General features: G+C 39.8%; 1 protein-coding gene across 1 annotated transcript in view; it reads right to left on the bottom strand.

Annotated features, from left to right (window-relative positions):
• Positions 1 to 22,115, bottom strand: part of SLC25A21 (solute carrier family 25 member 21) — a 362,628-nt gene that overhangs the window by 20,258 nt on the left and 320,255 nt on the right. The window contains exon 7 of the mRNA XM_052659966.1: positions 9,686 to 9,850. Within this exon, the coding sequence (XP_052515926.1) occupies positions 9,686 to 9,850 (165 nt within the window). The remainder of the gene's footprint in view (positions 1 to 9,685; positions 9,851 to 22,115) is intronic.

The following is a 22,115-nucleotide window of genomic DNA, read 5'->3' on the forward strand; positions in this document are numbered from 1 at the left end:
AGAAAATTAAAGACAATATGCTAGTCCTATGAGGAGTCGCATGATTTTCCGGGTATTGCAAAGTATTTCTTTGAAGAACTCTTTCATTCACCTCCCTCCTCCTGCAGTTGGTAAGGAAACTTTCTGATGATGTGAATGTTATGATCATAACAAGAGCAATTCAAAACGAATTGAACATTTTGATAAATCAATTAGTAATTAGATTACATATAAACATGTGGTCAAAACCAATTTTAATAGAATCCATTTCACTATTTCTATAACTTTACAGATGGTCACATTAATTTTCTGCTTGATTCTATCCCTTTCATAGCACATCATCATCAATAATTGAAGGGTGATCATGATGGAGTCCTTCATTTGTCAAGGCCACAGGTAAGAGGTAATACAAACGTAAAGCTCATGATGTATCCCCATACATGTGGATGTATCCTCATCCACAGCAGAAAACCCAGTCTGGTAATAAATTTCACTCCACAGCCCAGAGCCTCTTAAAGGAACAGGCTGTGCCATGTCACATTCATTCACGTTTATAGGTGTGCTGGACCTGACACATCATAGGTGTCTAATAAATGCTGTAGCTCTCCTCTGTAAAGACATAAGACACAAAGAACCAAGGTCTCAGAAGCAAATTGCAAAGGAGGTACCTACACATGCTGGTTAGGCACCTGCACAACCACAAGGCAAATAATAGCAGCTTAGCACTGCCTTTCCCACAGCTGGCTGCAGTTGTCATGAAAATGATGTGGTATGTTGAAATCATGGTTGCCTCCTGGTAACTGAGCAAGAAGGCAGATTGAGTGAGAGTGAACTGCCTTTTTTTTTTTAAAAGAAGAAATTTGCATGTTAGATATTGTTAGTTTCAGTGGATCCAAGTCAACTAGTTAAAGTCAGCTCTCAGTATGCACCTTTCATTTTCTCTAATCTTGGCTCTGTTTTGTTGTTTTGTTCATAAACTTTGACAAAAACATTTTCCCCCCAATGTTATGGTATCATGCTGTCTTGTCCCCCAGTGAAAATAACTCTACTGGAGCTTAATTAAAAGTTACAGTTGTTTCCATTCATGGCTATCAGAAGAATCTATTACAATGTTTGTTTTTTCTTCATGTGAGATAATTTGGGGAAATGCTAGCTCCTCAGTCCACAGAAGGTCACTAAAATGAGATGGTTTAATTGATAAGCATTCTTTAAGGAATGTGGAATATTCCCAAGATCCTGTCCTTGTAGGGCTCTGGGCTTTGGAATGAAATCAAAGTCTTGTTAACTCAGCATCTGAATGTAGCCATTCAGAAAATAGCCGTGAAAATTCCTTTCCCCTCCTAAGATAACTGTTTTTTAAAGGGCTGTGATTTGTAAAATAATTGTAAAATAAAGGTCTTACACACGTAGCCAGAATTATAAAATACATACAATGTCAAAATGGGTTTGGGTTTAAGAATAACAGTTATCACTTCATTATTTCATATATACATATATATATATATATATATACAGACACATATATACATACCTCTAATATCTATTATTTATAAGTATCTCTCTATAAATAAATGTAGAGAGATAATACCTTCTGAGAGTCAATTATATCACTGAGTATTATCATACAAAATGCAGCAAAGTATTAATATGTTTCCTTGGGAACCCAGTAGGATTTTTCTGTTTTTGTGTATTCTATTCCTTGCCTTAATAAAAGCACTGACCCAAAGGAAAACCAAGGAAAACTAACAAACCAGGATCCCAAAACAAAATTCCAAATGTTGAGAAGTCAGGACAAGGACACACTGATATGCTTTGAGGTGGAGTCGGGCACATGATCAAGAAGATGTCTTTGAACCAAGTTTATTTCATGAGGCTCTACTTCTGGACTTCGATACATGAGACTTTCCCATACCCATTTAGTTGCACTAACGGGACATGCCCCCTCAGTTAAATCACTGAAGGGGACTCAACTGCCTTACCACCATGACTCAAACGTTCTGGCCAGCTACCCTCTGCAGCTTCTACTGCCTCCCTGCCCCGGGTCACCCGACACCAGCCACCCTCCTCCTACCCATGCCTCTTTCTGCTTCTGTGCACTCACACATTCTGTTCTCTCTGGTGTCTGCTCATCCTCTTCATCTTGGCCTGACTAAGCCTCATCCTTGAGCTCCAGCCTAAACATCTCTTTTGAAGGAAAGCCTTTCCTATATTCTCACCCTACCCTGCCATGGGTCTAATTAGGATCTTTGGTTAAAAATTCCCGCAGCTTCGCAGTTGTCTTTCATGGCCACTTATGATAGTTGCCACAATTCAGTTCCCTGTGTAATGACTTGTTTATCTTCTGTCTCCTCGACTAGAATGTAAACCCCATTAAGGCAGGAGCAGAGCTGACAGTGAGATGGTGCCCGGTCTCCAATGATAGATGTGCCATGAACACTTCTGGAATGAATGAATAGAAGGCACCCACTGAGAATCTAAAGCCACTTGCACCTCATTTCCATCCACTTGGGTGGTACCTGACGGGAAACTTTTGGGCCTGAGGTTTATTTAAGAAAGTGCCTGAACCCCTGCCCTGCTCCCCTCCCCCAGGCCCTCCTCCCCCTACAACACATACACCGCCACCGCGCGCCCCCCCCCACAAGGGAGTCTGTGAAAACTGCCAATGAAAGATACCACTTCTTACCACAGAATCTTGTCACATGTCCTGGAATTTTCTAGATAATATATACTTGTAGTTTTACCCCAGTGGTTACCAGAAAGGAGAGTTGTTCTTAATGAAACTTTAATGCTCTTGGCCTTCCCATTACCGGATGATTGGTAAGACTAATGATCAAGTAAGAGAGAATCAGAAAAATAAATGGTCATAAATTAAATCCTACTATGATCTAATCCTACTGAGATTCTTCTTTTCAAAATATAAACAGCTCTGTCTAAGTTCTCCTCTGGAACCCAGAGGAGCATTTGTCATTCTGCTCAGTGCACACCTTAGGGAAGGGCAGAGCTCTAAATCACGAAACCAACACATTTCCCACATTTCTTCTGATAAACTGAAGTGTGTCTGGCACCACCCTCAGACTTCCTACAGAATTTACAAAACAAAGAAAATGGTAAAAATCAAAAGAGAAACATTTGTGTTGCTTAAAAGGCAATCTTCTATGAATATTACACCTTATGAGAAAATAAAATGTTTGACTTAATGCTGTCCGTAGTAAAACGACCACAGGGACAGGTCTAAATGGTTTATTAAGTAAGAAAGATTGAGCTTATGAAAAATTGTTCTCTCCTAGAATATTTCTAACCCACACATGTAATTTATATCATGGCAGAATTCAACACAAAAGGTCTATTGTTTTTGGCAAAACAACCTGCAAACACGCTTAATTAGGATGCAAACCTAAAGCAGTTCATACTGTTGGCAGCCATGCGCTTTAGACAGCAGTTTGTACTCTTATCATTATTTTACTTATGGAAACATAGGAAAAGCAGTAAACATGGAACTAGAAGACAAAAGTTATCAAAGCAATGTAACATTTAAATCTTAGGAATCCCATTTGTGTGCCACCATCACAAATGCTCTGAATACCCTATCTAGGAATGAAAATGAAATAAATTGGTTTTGCAATGAAAGCTTACCTTCATCAATATTTTAAAAAGATGTCAGTGTTTAAGGTAATCAATATGTATTTCTAAAAGGCTTTACTTTGAGATGTGATGGCCTCTTTCTGAGAAGGGATAATTCTTTATACTGACATTGCATTCCATTTACTGAAAGATGAAAATGAATGTTGCCATTAAATGAATTCCATGGTCACTTTCTATTCAAAGCAAACTTTTCTATTGTAGCCATCTATTCACTGTCTTATAGGAATATCTAAGTTTTCAAACTGGTAATGCCCAGTTCTTCCAGGGTTATGTGTTATAATTCTTTGTTTCTATGGATCAGAGACTAAGTGAAAAGGGAGGACCAGTTTCCAGGTCTGAATGGGGTAAAAGTGGAATCTGGTTACACTGACTGGATAGTCTACCAAGTTCACTTATTTAAATTTTAGTAACCATTTTAAAGTGACCGTTTATGTGCACCGCAAGTCAAGGTGAGTTGCACATGTAGCGCTACAAGGCGTAGCAGGACGAGTTCTCCCTCTGGCTCTTTCCTTCCCCCTGCTGCTGCTGCTGCTGCTGCTGCTAAGTCGCTTCAGCCGTGTCCGACTCTGTGTGACCCCATAGACGGCAGCCCACCAGGCTCCTCTGTCCCTGGGATTCTCCAGGCAAGAACCCTGGAGTAGGTTTCCATTGCCTTCTCCGCCCCCTGCTGTATACCTTCAGATAGATTATGTCAGTAACTTTCACCTCTGGGCCTTTACTTCCTGTTTCTATTTCCTCACCTGAAAATGGCAGTTATTGTGACAAGGATCAGGCAAAATCATGGAGTTTACAAAAATGATTTTAGTAGTACAGAATGTCATAGGAGGTCAGGATATCTCAGTGAAACATGAAAAAGGACTCTACCAGAGATCATCAATCTGAAGAACTAAAGTTAAAAACTTCAGGGTGGATATCTGACCCGAGTTATTTGAACTCACCGTTTCAAGTTCTTATTTTAACTCTGTAACAGACACAGAGTTGAATAAAATGTGAAAAAGTTAACTAGGTACTCTATAAGATTCTATTAAAATTTTCACTGATTTATTTCCTATTATAAAATTTATACAGGCTTCTTGTAGAAGCTTCCAACACCTCAGAATGCTATGAAGAAAAAGTACTTTTTCTGCACAGCTCCCTGCTTTTTCTCGCTGTTCCCTCTTCCCCACTTAACACACACACACACACACACACACACGGCTCTTGATTTCCACTCCTCAGATATGATCATATGGACAGTTTCTTACAAAATCAAATACTTTGAAAATGGAAAATATTGGTAGACAGTTTATAAAGTTTAGAAAATATTAAAGAAAAATCTAGAATTATCTCATGCCAGTCAGAGTTGGTAAAATCTCAGATCCCCTTGGGACAACAGAATGAACAATTTCTGGGTGAGGAAACTGGAATGACAATCCTGTAAACAAACTGTCCGGAGCGTATGGCTGGAGCCGGCCTAGAGCGCAGATGCAAAAAAGCCTTCGAGGAGCACCACCTCCTCCTCGCGGTTAACAACTTGATGACGTTCTTCAACATGTTTTAATGATTATCATACCTTCCCCTGCACAAAGCATTGATTTATTATGGTTTAAATTTAAAGAGTACTGGGTTCCCAGTTCTGAATCAGGCTTAGATTACAGGACACATAAAATCAGTGACTTTGTTCTGGGCGAAAAACCCCTAGAAAACAAAACCCACAACGAAACCCACAGTGTTCATTTAGGTGCAAAAGGAACAGTTCTGGGGAAAAGCTCTTCACACTACCCTCCTTGCCACCTCTACTCCTCCCCGTCCCTGTCAGCAGCAGACCCCACACCTAACACTTCCATGGCACCTTAAAATTCACAAACGTCACTTGCCGTTTATTTTAATCCTCAAAACCATTTTGTCAGGTAGAAAGAACACTCTTAGGTTTTCAGTTTACAGATTTAAAATACTCAGATGCTCAAAGCGTTAAAGTGATTGGCCCCTGATCATTCCCCAGAAAATGAATGTTCAAGTGTCTGTGTCTCTGTTTCTGCTTTGCAAATAAGATCATCTATACCACCTTTCTAGATTCCACATATATGCATTAATATATGATACAGATGGATACCAAGGGGAAGGAGGGCAGGAGGAATTGGGAGACCGGGACTGGCACATACATGCTACTGATGTAAAATAGCTAACTAATGAGAACTTGTATAGCACAGGAACTCTACCCAGTGCTCTGTGATAACCTAAATGGGAAAGAAATCCAAAAAAGAGGAGATACATGTATTCATAGAGCTGATTCACTTTGCTGTACATACACTAGAAACTAACACGACACTGTAAAGCAACTACACCCCAATAGAAACTAAATTTTAAAAAAAGTACGCTCGCCTTGGGGATACCGATGACGTCTGGGTGTCTGTCTCCATCTTAGGGCCCTCCTCTCAAGAGTCCACATGCAACCACTGCCTCAATGTCTGTCCTTTGGAGTTCAAATGTGGTTAAATCAGTTTTTCAGGCTCAGGAAATAATATTTTCCCCAAATTTGTTCTTTTTCAATGGTATTCTTTCCCAATCAATGGCACCATTATCCTTCCAGTTGTTCAAACGCCAAACCTAGGAATCATCCCTACCCACCACTCTTTTATCAGCTTGCACACAGACTCCATCACCACATCCTGCAGATTCTGCCTTCTAGACATTCCTCAAATCGATCCACTTCTTGTCTTCACCATGAACACTAGTTCATGACCCCTGCATTGCACATACCAATCATTTCGATGTTATACTCTGTCTTTTGCTCACTACCCCACTCTACCCATTTTCCACGCTGCAGCCAGAATTATCATGTAATTCCCCTGCTTAAAATCTTTTGTGGGCTTCCCAGTGCTCTTCAGATAAACAGAAAAATCCTTAGTGTGGCCTATAAGGGCCAATACAATCTGAACCCTGTAAACTAGCAAGATCAATGAGCTCTTTCCATAATTTCAGAACACTATGATGTCTTTTAACTAATAAAAAAATGTTAAGCTTCTGCTTTTTCACAACGTGTAAAATTTAATAACTTAAGTGTATTGATTAATTGTTAAATGAAGTTTGTATTTGTGGACTTTTTAAAAAAGCATTAGTAACATACAATCAGGCTTCCCAGATGGCTCAGTGGTAAAGAATGTGCCCATCAATGCAGGAGACTTGGGTTTGATCCTTGGGTCAGGACGATATCCTAGAAAAGGAAATGGCAACCCACTCCGGTATTTTTGCCTGGGAAATCCCATGGACAGAGGAGCCCAGCAGGCTACAGTCCACGGGGTATCAAAGAGTCAGACACAACTGAATGACTAAACAACACAACACATAATCATATGTAAATCTTATTGATCTTTCTGAAATTCTTCCTTAGATATAACCAAATTCATATTCTTGTGATAATATATGCATTAAAATAATGCACAAATAAATTTAATGAAATATATATTATTTATATAATATTTGTAAATTATATCATTCATTTCATTATGTGTAATTTCTATTTGCTTCAAATAGCAAATAGCTTTGGATAGCTAGAGAAAGAGGTATGGACATTTCTCCCACATTGCATGAATCACTCAGCTCAGAGTTTAAAAAAACATCAGCTTCATGAGTGTGTGACTTGTGCAGTTGCCCAGAGCCTGCACTTAGAGGAGCCCCATGCTTGGTTTATTGCTCCACAATTTTTTGTATGCATGCTCAGTCGTGTTTGACTCTTTGCAATCCCATGGACTGTAGCCCACCAGGTTCCCCTCTCCATGAAATTTTTCAGGCAAGAATACTGGACTGGGTTGCTATTTTCCTCTTCCAGGGGATCTTCCCAACCCAGGGATCAAACCAGAGTCTCTTGCATCTCCTGCACTGGCAGGCAGATTCTTTACCACTGGCACCGCCTGGGACACTATGGTTGCTGTCTTGAAATTTTGTTTTTTTTTTCTGTTTTTTGTCCTTACCATGCCAGTATGCAGGACCTTAGTTCCCTGACCAGGGATAGAACCCATGCCCCTTGCAGTGAAAGCATAGTGTTTTAACCACTGGACTGGCAGGGAAGTCTCTTGAAATTCTTAATTTTAAAAAATTAATTAATTAATTATAATTGGAGGCTAATTACTTTATAATATTATATTGGTTTTGCCATACATTGATATGAATCAGCCATGCGTGTATCTGTGTTCCCCATCCTGAACCCCCCTCCCACCTCCCTCCCCATCCCATCCCTCAGGGTCATCCCAGTGCACCGGCCCTGTGCACCCTCTCATGCATCGAACCTGGACTGGCGATTCAGTCACATATGATAATATACATGTTTCAATGCTATTCTCTCAAATCATTCTACCCTTGACTTCTCCAACAGAGTCCAAAAGGACTTAATTTTTGAATGTTTTCATTTTGCCCTGGGTTCCACAGATTATTTAGCCTGTTTCTGCTAAAAGCATTTTTTTAATGTATTGAGAGTTGAACTCTCTCATGTCATCAAGGGCCAAAGTATTTATTGCACTTTATTCCTCTTCTCCTGAGCTCAACAGGAGAAGAACACTGAGGACCACTGGTGTCAGAACTGTCACTCAATGGGGAAATCTATATATTCTGTGGTTATGCATTGATTTCAGATGAACAAAACATGAGCTTATGCTAAATAAGTGAGATTTCTAAATACAGTGAAACCTGGTTAACAATTTTGGCTAATGAGTGAAACAACATCAATGGAAGGTTAATTGGGAACATGCCTTGGATTTAGCTATTACTTGGAAGATCGCCTGAAGAAGGGACTGGCTACCCACTCCAGTATTCTGGCTTGGAGAATTCCATGGACTGTATAGTCCTTGGGGTCACAAAGAGTTGGACACAACTGAGTGAATTTCACTTTCACTTTTTGAGAAAAGTACTGACCTAGATTAAAAGGGATAACTGGAAAAAAACAAGTACAACTAACATTACTTTACCAAATCAGGTGACAGCCATATTAGGAATATTTTTATGCTTTATAAAAAGTTCTTCAATACTTTTGTACTAGGCAAAATGAAGAACTGAACTCCTGTGGGAAAATGCCTGCATGTGAAAAATGTTTCCCCAGTTGGTGCTTCCAGAATTACACTTTTGATTGCAGGCAAGCAATATGATGGTGGGAGAAAAGTTTGTGATGCTCTAGTAAAAGAGGCTCATTTTAAATAACATGGTGTGCTACTTTTATCTTATCAAAGTGGAAAGGCTGCTGAAATATATGAGTTACTGTTAAAAATTATTATTGTTATTTCATGTCAAAAGTGAATGATCCTAGAAGAGTTAATTTATTGCTGCTGCTGCTGCTGCTAAGTCGCTTCAGTCATGTCCGACTCTGTGCAACCCCACAGATGGCAGCCCACCAGGCTCCCCTGTCCCTGGGATTCTCCAGGCAAGAACACTGGAGTGGGTTGCCATTTCCTTCTCCAATGCATGAAAGTGAAACGTGAAAGGGAAGTTGCTCAGTTGTGTCCGACTCTTCGCGACCCCATGGACTGCAGCTTACCAGGCTCCTCCGTCCATGGAATTTTCCAGGCAAGAGTACTGGAGTGGGGTGCCATCGCCTTCTCCGACACTAATTAACTTAGGTAAATTTTAAAATTACTATCTATGTAAGATTTAAATTTTAGGCTGATAACTTTCTTTTATAAACTCAAAATGTATTTAGACTATGAAAATTTCAACTTTAAGAAAGTTATACTTCTGAGATAAAAATTAATTAATAACGGTTTATAGAAATTCCTATTAGTGATAAATGTGAAACATTCAGGTATAATGGTGTATTCTTCAAGAATAATAATTTTGGTGTCAGACTTGATTTCAGAGGTCTGCTTTGCTCTTTATTATGTGACTCTGGGCAATTTACTTGAGCTTTCTAATTAAGTTTTAGTTTCTGAATTCAAAATAAAGATAACAATACTCAGTGAACAAGGTTGATGTGAGGATCAAACTAGGTAACAGATGTAAGAGTTCAGCACAGTGACTTGGAAGGATAAACACTCTACCTATGTAGCTACCATCATTGATAGGATTTTTCCTCCAGGATTTGAACCTATGAAATAGGTACCTTATTGACAGGAATAATGTTTTTGACATTGAAGTAGAAGCCAAAATAAACCATATTGAAAACTCCATGACGTCCCAAAGTTGCTGTAAATCCTTTGTTGAGGCCTTGGAGTCCCAAACCTTCCTTCTTAATGATGTGTCTTGCGTAACTCATGGTGGATGGTTGCTGCAGGAGAGAGGAGCAAAGCCAGAAAGGTCATCTTTGGGACCATGAAACAGAGAAAATTACCATTTCAGCTTCCCTTCAAGCCCAGAATTTTAGGGATCTCCTCCTCCAAACATGAATTATCATGCCTAGATTCATGCTTTTTAAAATTAGGAAACCCCAAATGTAAACAAAATTGCACGCATGACAACAGGACTTAAAAGGAAGATTGTTGGCGAAGAAAAAATACCTTTGGTGGAATTAGTGAAACTAATGTCAGATAATGACTAGCATCATTTTCAACATGTCAATAGTTGCATCCAATTCTGGATCATCCACACTAATGGAGGGGATTAACCATGAAGATAAACTAGAAATCCATAACTGTGCATAATCCAAAAGGAATGTATATTTGGCTCCTGAATCCAGTATATTTACCTTCTTAATTATGTTTTTCTAAAGCAAATGTTACAATTAGTCTTGATTCCATTGCCTCAATAGTTTAAACTGGCGTTAGGTTAGAAATCTAACCTAACAGATAAACAGCAGTTGATTGTAGACTTCCTCAAGAAAGTGGGCAATCAGTGTGTGTAACACTTGCTGTGATAAATGATAAATCAGCGGTGTTGAGAGGACTGGGTTACTTTTAATTTACTTCTTTCTAGCCTTTGATTGATTACTCAAGGTTGAAATACCTTGACTGCTAGAATCCAGTCTATGCTCCTTTTGGAAATTGCTAAAGAAATCACTGCAGTTTGCCCTGAGGTTTATAATTCACTACATTACAATGACAACAATTCACATGAGTTTTAAAATAAGGTTGAATGACTGTTTCCTTTTTTGGAGGTACAGCACAAAGGATATCTCTCCCTCTTAAATTTTGAATACTGAATAGCAAATAAGGGGAAATGTTCAGCATTTAATTTTCTTTTTTTTTCCCTATAAGGCAAGCACTGACACGACATTTGTTTGAAATTTCACTGGAGCAGGTTGCTGGAGTGGTCATGGCAGTCTGATGTACTTACTGACTAAAAGTGTTTTCTTACCATGTGCAATTAAGGCTTTGTCAGCCAAACAGAACAGGACAAATTCAATCAAGGCTTTTCATCCAACTTGTATTTGTAGCTTAGGTAATTAACCTGATACATTTAAATGAGTTTGTTTACAGAGTAAAATCCTATAGCTTTTACTGGTAAATGTTTTAGAAACTCTAGCTACAATTCTACACTCAACTTCTTCTTTTCATTTAAGAGGATTAATGACAATATGTTAATCCTAAGAAAGCCCTTTTTTTGTGACATGAAGGGAAAAAAAAAAACAAGGAACACATCTTAAAGCAATAAAAGCATTTCATAGAGGAGGAAAACGAAAAATCTCAGGTTAAAATTCATTCTCTCTGCTACAAAATGAGATTTGTTGTTGTTGTTGTTTGTGTTCTGGCACACTAACTATCAACGTAAATTATTTATTTTGGTTTTCAAAAAAGACTTGAGGACAAGTTGAGCCACAGTTCGTTTCTGCTGGAAAGACTCTGAAGGTGCTGAGCAGGCTTCTGGGCACTGTGCTTGTGCTCTGAGAAAGGCAGCCTAGAGGGCCGAGGAAAGGAAAGAGGCAGTTCTCCTGGGGATGGGAGAGACAGGGCAGAAGTGAGGCTGCCTGGGTCCAGACTGGCCAACACCAGTTCTTCCTGCTGCTGGCCTAAGCTTTCTCTCCATCCCCACCCACTCTCAGCACCTGAGAGCAGGAGAAGGGGAGCTTAGAGATCATCTAGATTCTTCAGCAACAGAGGAACCAGTGGCTTTAATTGAAAGTACAGATTAACACGTTTTCTAAGATTATGGCATCCAGTCCCATCACTTCATGGCAAATAGATGGGGAAAAATTGTAAGCAGTGACAGGTTTTATTTTCTTGGGCTCCAGAATCACTGCAGGTGGTTACCAAAGCCATGAAATTAAAAGATGCTTGCTTGGAAGGAAAGCTACGACAAACCTAGATAGCATATTAAAAAGCAGAGCCATCACTTTGCCAACAAAGGTCCATATAGTCAAAGCTATGATTTTTCCAGTAGTCATGTATGGATATGAGAATTGGACCATAAAGAAGGCTGAGGGCCGAAGAATTGATGCCTTCAAACTGTGGTGCTGGAGAAGACTCTTGAGAGTCCCTTGGACTGCAAGGAGATCAAACCAGTAAATCCTAAAGTAAATCAACCTTGAGTATTCATTGGAAGGACTGATGCTGAAGCTGAAGCTCTAATACTTTGGCTGCTGCTGCTGCTGCTAAGTTGCTTCAGTCACGTCTGAGTCTGTGCGACCCCACAGACAGCAGCCCACCGGGCTCCCCCGTCCCTGGGACTACCTGATGGAAAGAGCCGACTCATCAGAAAAGACCCTGATGATGGAAAAGATTGAAGGCAAAAGGAGAAGACAGTGGCAGAGGATGAGATGGTTCGATACCTTTACCACCTCAATGGACACCAATCTGGGCAAACTTCGGGAGACAGTGAAGGAAGGGAAGCCTGGTGTGCTGCAGCCCATGGGGTCAAAAAGAGTCAGACACAAGTTAGCAACTGAAAAACAACAAAGATGTTTTTAATCATTTTAAACTCTAGTGTGCTAAGCCATCAAAATTAAAAGAGAGGAATTCTATCAGGTCTTTTTAAAATGAATTTTTATTGGAGTATTGTTGATTTACAATATTGTGCTAGTTTCTGTTACACAGCAAAGTGAATCAACAATACATATATCCACTCTTTTTTAGATTCTTTTCCCATATAGGTCATTACAGAGTACTGAGTAGAGTTCCCAGTGCTATACAGTAGGTCCTTATTATCCATTTTATAAATAGTAATGTTGATATGTCAATCCAAATAACACTTACTGATGGCTAACTGCCTGATTTCCACCGGTTTGGGTGTTAGGTGGACATGGGAAAATGTAACACATGGATTTTGACTCAAGTGCTTTGCTGAATTTGAACTCAGTTGTGAATAATTAAGCAAATCAGAGGGTGGTACTGTAGTTAGAAATACGGGTCAGGGCCAGACTGTCCTAGCTTTGAGTCCCAGCAATACCATTTGCCAGGTTAAGCAGGTATTTTATTCTCTGGTTTATTCTCACTTTACTCATCTGTAAAACATGGATAACAATAGAATCATCCTCATAGGATTGCTGGGATGATAAATAAGTCAATGAACTTTGCCTTGTGTAAGCATTTACTATACATTAGCTGTTAATAATAATGGCAATTATGATGATAATAATAAAACTAGTTATCATAGTAAAATAACAGGTAATTCCTTTTGGTGGCTGAAGACAGTGACAATCAAAAGGTGGAGGCTGATGTGAGGGAGGGGAAGCTAGCTTCTTCCTGTTCATTCCTTCTGGCTGTTGTTTCCTTTGGCAGAGCCTTGAACCTTTGTGAGAAAGTCCTACAGAAATGTATCCAGAGTGCAAGATCATAGGACTGCTTCCTCTGAGACCCAACCATACTTACTCCTGGGGTAGAGATCTCTTTCAAGGGATAGTTCCTCAACCCAGGAAGCAGAAGATCCTGTAAACTGGTCTCTTCCCTACCACTTGGTAAACATCCTCAGTAAGAACTGTCCACTGGACAGGTCTATGGACAGTAGAAGCAAGGCCATCACACGGGAGCAGACTCTGAGAATGGAGAAGCGCACTGACTGGTCCCCCACCTCGCACAGTGTATTTACACTCTAGAGGGCACATACATGCAGGTTACCAGGTAGCTGCAACACAAGAATTGCTCATTAGTGTCAGCCATTAGCATAGATGCTTGATGCTTTATGTATATCGTCTTACTTAATCCTTTCAACAAGTGTATGGGGTGGGTATTATCATTATCTCCACTTAACAGATGAGGAAATTAAGCTACTTGCTCAAGATCACAGAGTAAGTGGAGGTTCCAGAGCTCAAACTGAAGCCCTGCAGACTCCAAGTTTACGTTTTAATACTCTGCGTGGTTTTGTCTTATGAACATATACGGGTGCCCCTCTTAACAACCTGTAAGATGGGCAGCAGGTATATTCTCTATATTTTACAGGTGAGAAACCACGGACTGAATAATATTTTAAGGGGAAAGGACTGAAAAATGGCTTAAGCAGAATTCTACATCTCAACCAATGGTGCTGTCATCCTTGCTGGCTCATTCTTGTTACACATATGCTGTAAGATTTTCAGAGTTTGCTAATCCAACTGATGCAGGTAATAGATAAAACACAAATATATATTTATGGCAACTTGGGACCTTGAGATAAAGAAAAATTTAAACTCTAATTCTCATAAGAATTAGAAGTGCCCTTTTTGTTTCATTCAGAGACATTGTATCACACATGTAAGCAAATATTTAATTAGAAAGGCAAAACCTGACTTCCACTAGGATGCTTAAATAGGAAAATATAGAATCATTTTGACTAGATCTCTGTAAACACAAGGAATTTTACTAAACTTATTTGATTACTGGGCTTCCATTTCAAAACAAAATGGTGACTGATTAGCATCATCAGCCAAATGATTCCAATACTATCCAACCCAGCAGGTCACCCACCAATTCAGTTTCCTCCCAATATTTAGATTCACTACAATTTTCATATTTAGTTACCAGCTGTGGGCCAAATTGCATTCTAAGTTTCCTAGATATACTTTTCATTGACTGCACCAGAGCTGCGAGTGTGGAAGAATAAGTGAGTCAGAATGTAGCTAATATTACCATATCACACTGCTCTCCACATTGGTTTAGAAAAATCTTCAGTTCATTGGTACCTGCCAGAAGTATTCCCATTTGAAGGAACTCAGAGACTAACTCTGATGTCAGCTATTGCCAATTGCTAGTTCTGGGAACTCCCTGTTCTTTCATGCATTCATTTACTCAACAAGCACCTATAGAGCCCTACAAGGTACCATGCACTGTGTTAACTATCTAGGATGGTACGTTGCTCATATTCTGGAAACAAAAATATTTTTATCTTGCTTTTTATTTGGAGAGATATACTGAAAAATATTATATCTATCCATGAGAATATTCTATAATGATTATAAACTATGAAATAGAATTTCTGTAATTGGTGCAATACTATGGAAAACAGTATGGAGTTTGGTCAAAAACTAGACATACAACTACCACATAACCCAGCAATTCTACTCCCGGGAATTTATCTGAAAGAATGAAAATGAAAAATTGAAAGATACATGCATGCCAATATTTATAGCAGCACTGTTTATAACAGTCAAGATATGGAAGCAACCTGTATCCATCAACAGACTAATAGTAGATAAACAAGACATGGTATACACTGAGAAATCACCTCATACCTGTCAGAATGGCTAACATCAAATAGAACACAAATAGCAAACGCTGGAGTGGATGTGGAGAAAAAGGAACCCTCATAAACTGTTGGTGGGAATGTAGATTGGTGCTGTCAGTATGGAAAACAGTATGGATGTTTCTCAGAAAAACTAAAAATTGAACTATCACATGACCCAGAAATTCTACTCCTGGGTATATATCTGAGAAAAACAAAACACTAATTCGAATAGATACATGCACCCCTTGTACACAGCAGCATTGCTTACAATAGCTTAAGGTATGGAAATGACCTAAGTGTCCATCAACAAATGAATGCATAAACAAGATATGGCGCGCGCGTGCGCGCACACACACACACACACACACACACACAAGCAAATGCAATGGAATACTACTCGGCCATGAGAAAGACTGAAAGTGCTATCACTTATATATGGAATCTAAAAAATAAAGTAAAAAAGTGAACACAGAAAAAAGAAACAGACTCAGGTACAGAGAACAATCTAGCGGTTACCAGTGGGGGAAGGGGAGGGGAGAGGGCAAGATAGAGGAAGGGGATTAAGAGGTATAAACTATTGTGTAAAAGGTAAATAAGCTACAAGGATATATTGTATAATACAAGGAATACAGTCAATATTTTATAATAACTATAAACGGAGTATAACCTTTACAAATTGTGAATCACTATGTTGTATACTTGCAATTTATATTGTATATCAATATACCTCAATTTAAAAAAAGATGTGCTATACATACACAATGGAATATCACTCAGCTGTAAAGCAGATTGAAATTCTGCCATTTGCAGCAAAGTAGATGGATATAGAAATTACCATGCTTAGTGAAATAAGTAAGACAGAGAAAGACAAATAATGTATGATATTACTTAAATGTAGAATTTAAAAAATGGTACAAATGAATGTATGTAACAGAAACAAACTCACAGATACAGGAAACAATCCAATGGGAATCTATGGGGAGAAGGAAGGGGAAGGGGTAACATTAGGGGTATGGGATTAAGAGATACAAATTACTATGTATAAAATACATAAGCAAAAAGGATGTATTGTACAGCACAGGGAATTACAGCCATTATCTTGTAATAACTTTTCATAAAATATAAATTGTAAAAATACGAAATCACTATGCTGCCCACCTGAAGCACGAAGTAATATTTGAAATCAATATGCTTCAATAAAAAATTCTTTTAAAAATTAAAAGTCCTTGAAAGTATTAGTTGCTCAGTCATATCCAACTCTTTGCAACACCATGGATGGTAACACGGAGCCTGCAACACCAGGCTCCTATGTCCTTGGGGATTCTCCAGGCAAGAAAAGTGTGGAGTGGGTAGCCATTCCCTTCAAGGGATCTTCCCAACCCAGGGATTGAACCTGGGTCTCCTGGATTGCAGGCAGATTCTTTACCATCTGAGCCACAAGGGAAGCCTAAAAGTTCTTAAAAGACTAAAGTAAAAGAGAAGATCTGGTGCTTAAACAATGCTCACTGGCACCACCCTAGGGCACTGATTCCTTCCTGAGAGCCCAGAATCACCAACATATCACTGAGATGACTTATGGCAGCCCGAGATATTTTTCCTGGAGTTTTTCCATCAAAGACTGACCATAGTTGGCTCTGATTACCTTGTGAGATCACGGACAGAGGTTTCAGGCATTGTTCCTTTGGTAAATAGTTATCAGAGCATGGCCAGTAGGCACAGGCATGGGGTGTGTGTCAGAGAGAGATTTCCTCTCTCTCTAAAGTGAGAGAAGAGTGCTAGGCACACCGTGTCTAAAGACAGCATACTCCACATGCGTCTCTTACCTGCTTCCCACGGTAAGGGGAACTCGGGTGCATTTTAGAGCCAATGGGATATGGATGTTGCACTGGACTTCATCACATGACTAGAAAGCAAACCGGATATCTTTATACAAAGAAGTGAGTGTCCATATCTGGCCTTAAGAAAAATATTGCTTTGTTAAAAAGAGGAGATCCAGTTGCTACACTTAGGTAGGAAAAATACCCTCGCTCAATTAGGAGATAGAAGATCACGTAAGCCCTTTGTTCCTCAAAGTCTTGAAGCATTTTCATAAATTAAAGAAAAAAAATAAAAGCCCCTTCCTTTTATTTGAGAACAAAATGTAAAAGAAGAGGAACTGGGCTCAAAAACCCCACAGTTACACATCCCTTTTTGCTTAGGTATTACACTAATTCGTCACTGCAGTTTATTTTACTAGGGCATGATTATGGACAAAAAGACATCCAAAATATAATTACATTCTTTCTAGAATTTAGATTTGATGAGCAGGCCTATTTTTCAACAATCTGTGAGTGGAAAATAATTTGCTTTAAACAAACTCTTCCAGATGCTGAGCTACGTCAACACCATGCTGCTGCCCAATAACTGTCTGGAGGAACACAGGGCCTCCAGGTGATGAGATGTTGACCCTGTGCTTTGCCCCAGCATCTCTGGGAGAGCAGGATGGAAGGAGACTGGACTGTGGGCACAGGCAGCATGGAAGGACCCGTTTGCTTTTTCATGGTTCCCCAAACATTTGTGATTTCCCCTTAAGCATCTTCATTACCCAGATTTCTTTATCCCAAAGAAAACAGTGTTGTTTCTTGAAGGAGACCTCTACGTTAGCGCTTAGTTCATTGGAGCTAATAACTGATTAGGTTTTATTTCCACTCCCTATAGAGATAAAGTGACCAACCTTACAGGGTAACGGGAAGATTTGATATCAGGTGTGTATGAGCACTGGAAAAGGTGGCAGGACCCACAGAAGTTACCAGAGTGATTGGACTGAGGGTGGTAGTGACAGAAATCATCAATTATTTTTTCTCAATACAGCTCTGTATTGCATAATTTGTGAAAAAAGTTACTTTGTTAATTTATAAAAATTGTATAAATTTTAAAACTCAAATAAAGGAAGAAGCATGAGAGGCATCTAGCACAGTATCTGGCGTCTAATGCATGCTCCGTAAATGGTAGCTATTATCATTACTTCAAAGTCTCAATTCTGAAAGCAAAAACCTAGGGTTTCTGGCACAGCCAAACCTAAGACTGAGATCTATTTTCTGTAAATGATAATAGAGAGGCAACTTGGCTGCTGCCTTAGGTATTGCTGAAAGATAACTATATGAAAGGATTCATATACATAATTCACTTTTCTGCCCACAAGAATCATAGACTGGAAAGAAATAATTTAGGTACTGAACAGCTTCCAGGCAGGATTTCACAGAGTAATGCAGGAAAAATTTGAACTTAACTCAATACATCATCACGAATGTTGACATGCCCTTGAAGCTGGCTTCTCACACTATCTGAAAACAGAGCCACACGTTCGCTCTCTATATAACTCAACTCCTCTCTTTCTTGAAAGCGAGGATCACAAAGTATCATCCTATTCACTTTGTGTTGTGTCTAAGCTTAAGCATGTGTTCATTGCCTACGAAGAAAATAATCGCTAAACTTTGTGACACTGTACCTGACCTAACTGGTCTCTAACAGATAACTAGGCTTCCCTGGTAGCTCAGTGGAAAAGACTCTGCCTGCCAATGCAAGAAACACGGGTTCAATCCCTGAATTGGGAAGACTCCCTGGAGAAGGAAATGGCAGCTCACTCCAGTATTGTTGCCTGGGAAATCCCAAGGACAGAGGAGCCTGGTTGGCTATATAGTCCATGGGGTTTCAACAAGTCAGATATGCTTAGAGACTAAACCACCACAGCAGATTATTAAGTTCCCAGGATACAGTGTATAGAGCTATATTTAATGGTGTTATCCCAAACCAGAATCAAAGCCTGAACTAATTCAAAAAAAAATCCGTATCTTTAGAGTCTATCATTGATGACCCATTTGCTATCAGTTCCTTGATCCTTAACTTTCATCATAGAGCTTAGGTGGAAGACTATTCTCTTCTTGAGCTGAACATCTTCAAAGACTAAATAGAGGTGAAGTAGGCTTTTGCAATTTCCTAAAGGCTGAGATTCATACTTGGGATGAGAATGATTATGCTCATATGTAACATAGATAAAAATGACAGAGTACAAGGAAAACCTGTGCCCCATCCACACATCAGAGGCAAATCCTATAGACCTCAAGGGAAGGAAAACATAACCCGTTAGCCAAATAATAACTTTGAAGTAGATTTCAAAGTGGAGAGAAAAACTGGGAAACAATTCATACAAGATTTTGCTCCTGGGGAGAAATTCACATTTTCCAGGCTAGCAGAGAGCATGCCAGTCAAACACCACTTGGCTTAGCAGAAGTGATAGGGGACTTCTTATATGTGTACAGAAAAGAAAAAATGATACACTAGTTAGGAGGGAGCAGGGTCTTATAAGGACAATAAGCTATAAAGTCACACTTTTGGCAAGACTGGGTATACAAACCCTCTCCAACAGAGAGATCCTCTGGCAAGTATAATCCTCAGCCAAAAAGACTACAAACCAGAACAACACTTTGCTTGGGTTTAGTTTGAAGGACGGGGGGAAATTTGGGTCTATCCCGATTTTATCTGAACATGTTTTTACACCCACTGAACCAAACCAGAGCATGACAAAGCTGTGATTACTTTGCTCCCCACAGAAGGTCAAGCATATTTAAATTAGAGACCGGTTTTCTTTATTCACTGTGAATTTTAAGATGCTGGCCAAGATTCTGGTATTGGAATTGAAAGAAGTGTGGCAGGGATTATAGTCTTTGACTGATATGGTGGTAACTTTAAAAGTGGAGGCAAGACAAGCACACCTACTGCAATACTTTATACAGAAGCTGGAAGGATATGAGGGAAATATCAGGAACCGAATTAACCACAATTTCCTTGAAATTTCTAGAATAGTTTAGGGCTAACCGGGAGGGAAGGCATATTTTATGGATAACGTACCTCTGGCTGGCTAGAAAATCAGCCCTAGACCACAGAGAGGGGAAAACAGGGAGCCGAAGCCAGCAAGGTACCTACAATTGCTCTGAGAACCCAGCGCTGGCAGTCTGCTCTCAGCCGATACTGTCCTTGGACCCCAGCAAGAGGGGCCCTTTTCCTGCACCCCATGCTTCAGGGGGTCCATTCTGGCCCTTTGCCAGCCATGTCCTCTCCACAAGGCCAAGTAGACATCTACCCACACCCCACGAGCTCCTTCTAGACCGTGCTCTGCACACCTGGGACCATGGCAGTCCTTTTGCTCCATCTTTATCAGTCTACCATTGCCCACAATACTTTCAGTGTAATATTAAGAGTAATATTGACTACTGTTACCCTGGCTGTCTTCCACTGCAGACAACTTCTGGGAAAATTTTTATGTTTAAAGGACCGTGTGTACTCAAGTTTCCTAGGCTGACAAATTAGGAAAATTCACGATTCCTGTGTCGGAATCCATGGTGGTTAAAATATAAGGCAAGGAGGTAGAAAGGCTGAGCCGCAGAACCAAGGCCTGAGAAACTCACAGTATTGGTGGAACAGCAAGAGTTACCTTCCTGTGAAATAAGCCTCCTGAGAAACTGCTCTGCTTTTTGTAATGGCGTTGTCAAGCCCTCTGGCAGTTCCACAAGCAACTCATCCATTTAGTGTTTCCCCACAGCTGGTCAGTCAGTCAGTTCGGTAGCTCAGTTGTGTCCAACTCTTTGCAACCCTATGGACTGCAACACACCAGGCTTCCCTGTCCATCACCGACTCCTGGAGTTTGCTCAAACTCACATCCATTGAGTTAGCGATACCATCCAACCATCTCATCCTCTGTCATCCCCTTCTCCTCCTACCTTCAATCTTTCCCAGTGTCAGGGTCTTTCCAATGAGTCAGTTCTTCACAAGAGGTGGCCAAAGTACTGGAGTTTCAGCTTCAGCATCAGTCCTTCCAAAGAATATTTAGGACTGATCTCCTTTAGGATGGACTGGTTGGATCTCCTCACAGTCCAAGGGACTCTCAAGAGTCTTCTCCAGCACCACAGTCTAAAAGCATCAATGCTTCGGTACTTAGCTTTCTTTATAGTCCAACTCTCACATCCATACATGACTACTGGAAAAACTATAGCTTTGGCTAGATGGACCGTTGTTGGCAAAGTAATTTCTCTGATTTTTAATATGCTATCTAGGTTTATCATAGCTTTTCACCCAAGAAGCAAGTGTCTTTAAATTTCATGGCTTCAGTCACCATCTGCAGTGATTTTGGAGCACCCAAAATTAGTCTGTCACTGTTTCCATTGCTTCCCCATCTATTTGCCATGAAGTGATGAGACTGGATGCCATGATCTTAGTTTTTTCAATGTTGAGTTTCAAGCCAACTTTTTCACTCTTCTCTTTCACTTTCATCAAGAGGCTCTTTAGTTCTTCTAAGCCTTCTGCCATAAGGGTGGTGTCATCTGCGTATCCGAGGTTGTTGATATTTCCTCTGGCAATCTTGATTCTAGCTTGTGAATCATGCAGCCCCACATTTCACATGATGTACTCTGCATATGAGTTAAATAAGTAGGGTGACAATATACAGCCTTGATGTACTCCTTTCCCAACTTGGAACCAATCCATTGTTCCATGTCCAGTTCTAACTGTTGCTTCCTGACCTGCATACAGATTTCTCAGGAGGCAGGTAAAGTGGTCTGGTTTTCCCATCTCTTTAAGAATTTCCCACAGTTTGTTGTGATCCACATAGTCAAAGGCTCTGGGGTAGTCAATAAAGCAGAAATAGATGTTTTTCTGGAACCCTCTTGCTTTTTCTATGATCCAACAGATGTTGGCAATTTGATCTCTGGTTCCTCTGCCTTTTCTAAATCCAGTTTGAACATCTAGAAGTTCTCAGTTCATGTACTGCTGAAGCTTGCCTTGGAGAATTTTGAGCATTACTTTACTAGCATGTGAGATGACTGCAATTGTGCAGTAGTTTGAGCATTCTTTGGCATTGCCTTTCTTTGGAATTGGAATAAAAACTGACCTTTTCCAGTCCCGTGGCCACTGCTGAGTTTTCCAAATTT

Source organism: Budorcas taxicolor, chromosome 21, assembly GCF_023091745.1.
Source record: "Budorcas taxicolor isolate Tak-1 chromosome 21, Takin1.1, whole genome shotgun sequence".
Classification (NCBI taxonomy): Eukaryota; Metazoa; Chordata; class Mammalia; order Artiodactyla; family Bovidae; genus Budorcas; species Budorcas taxicolor.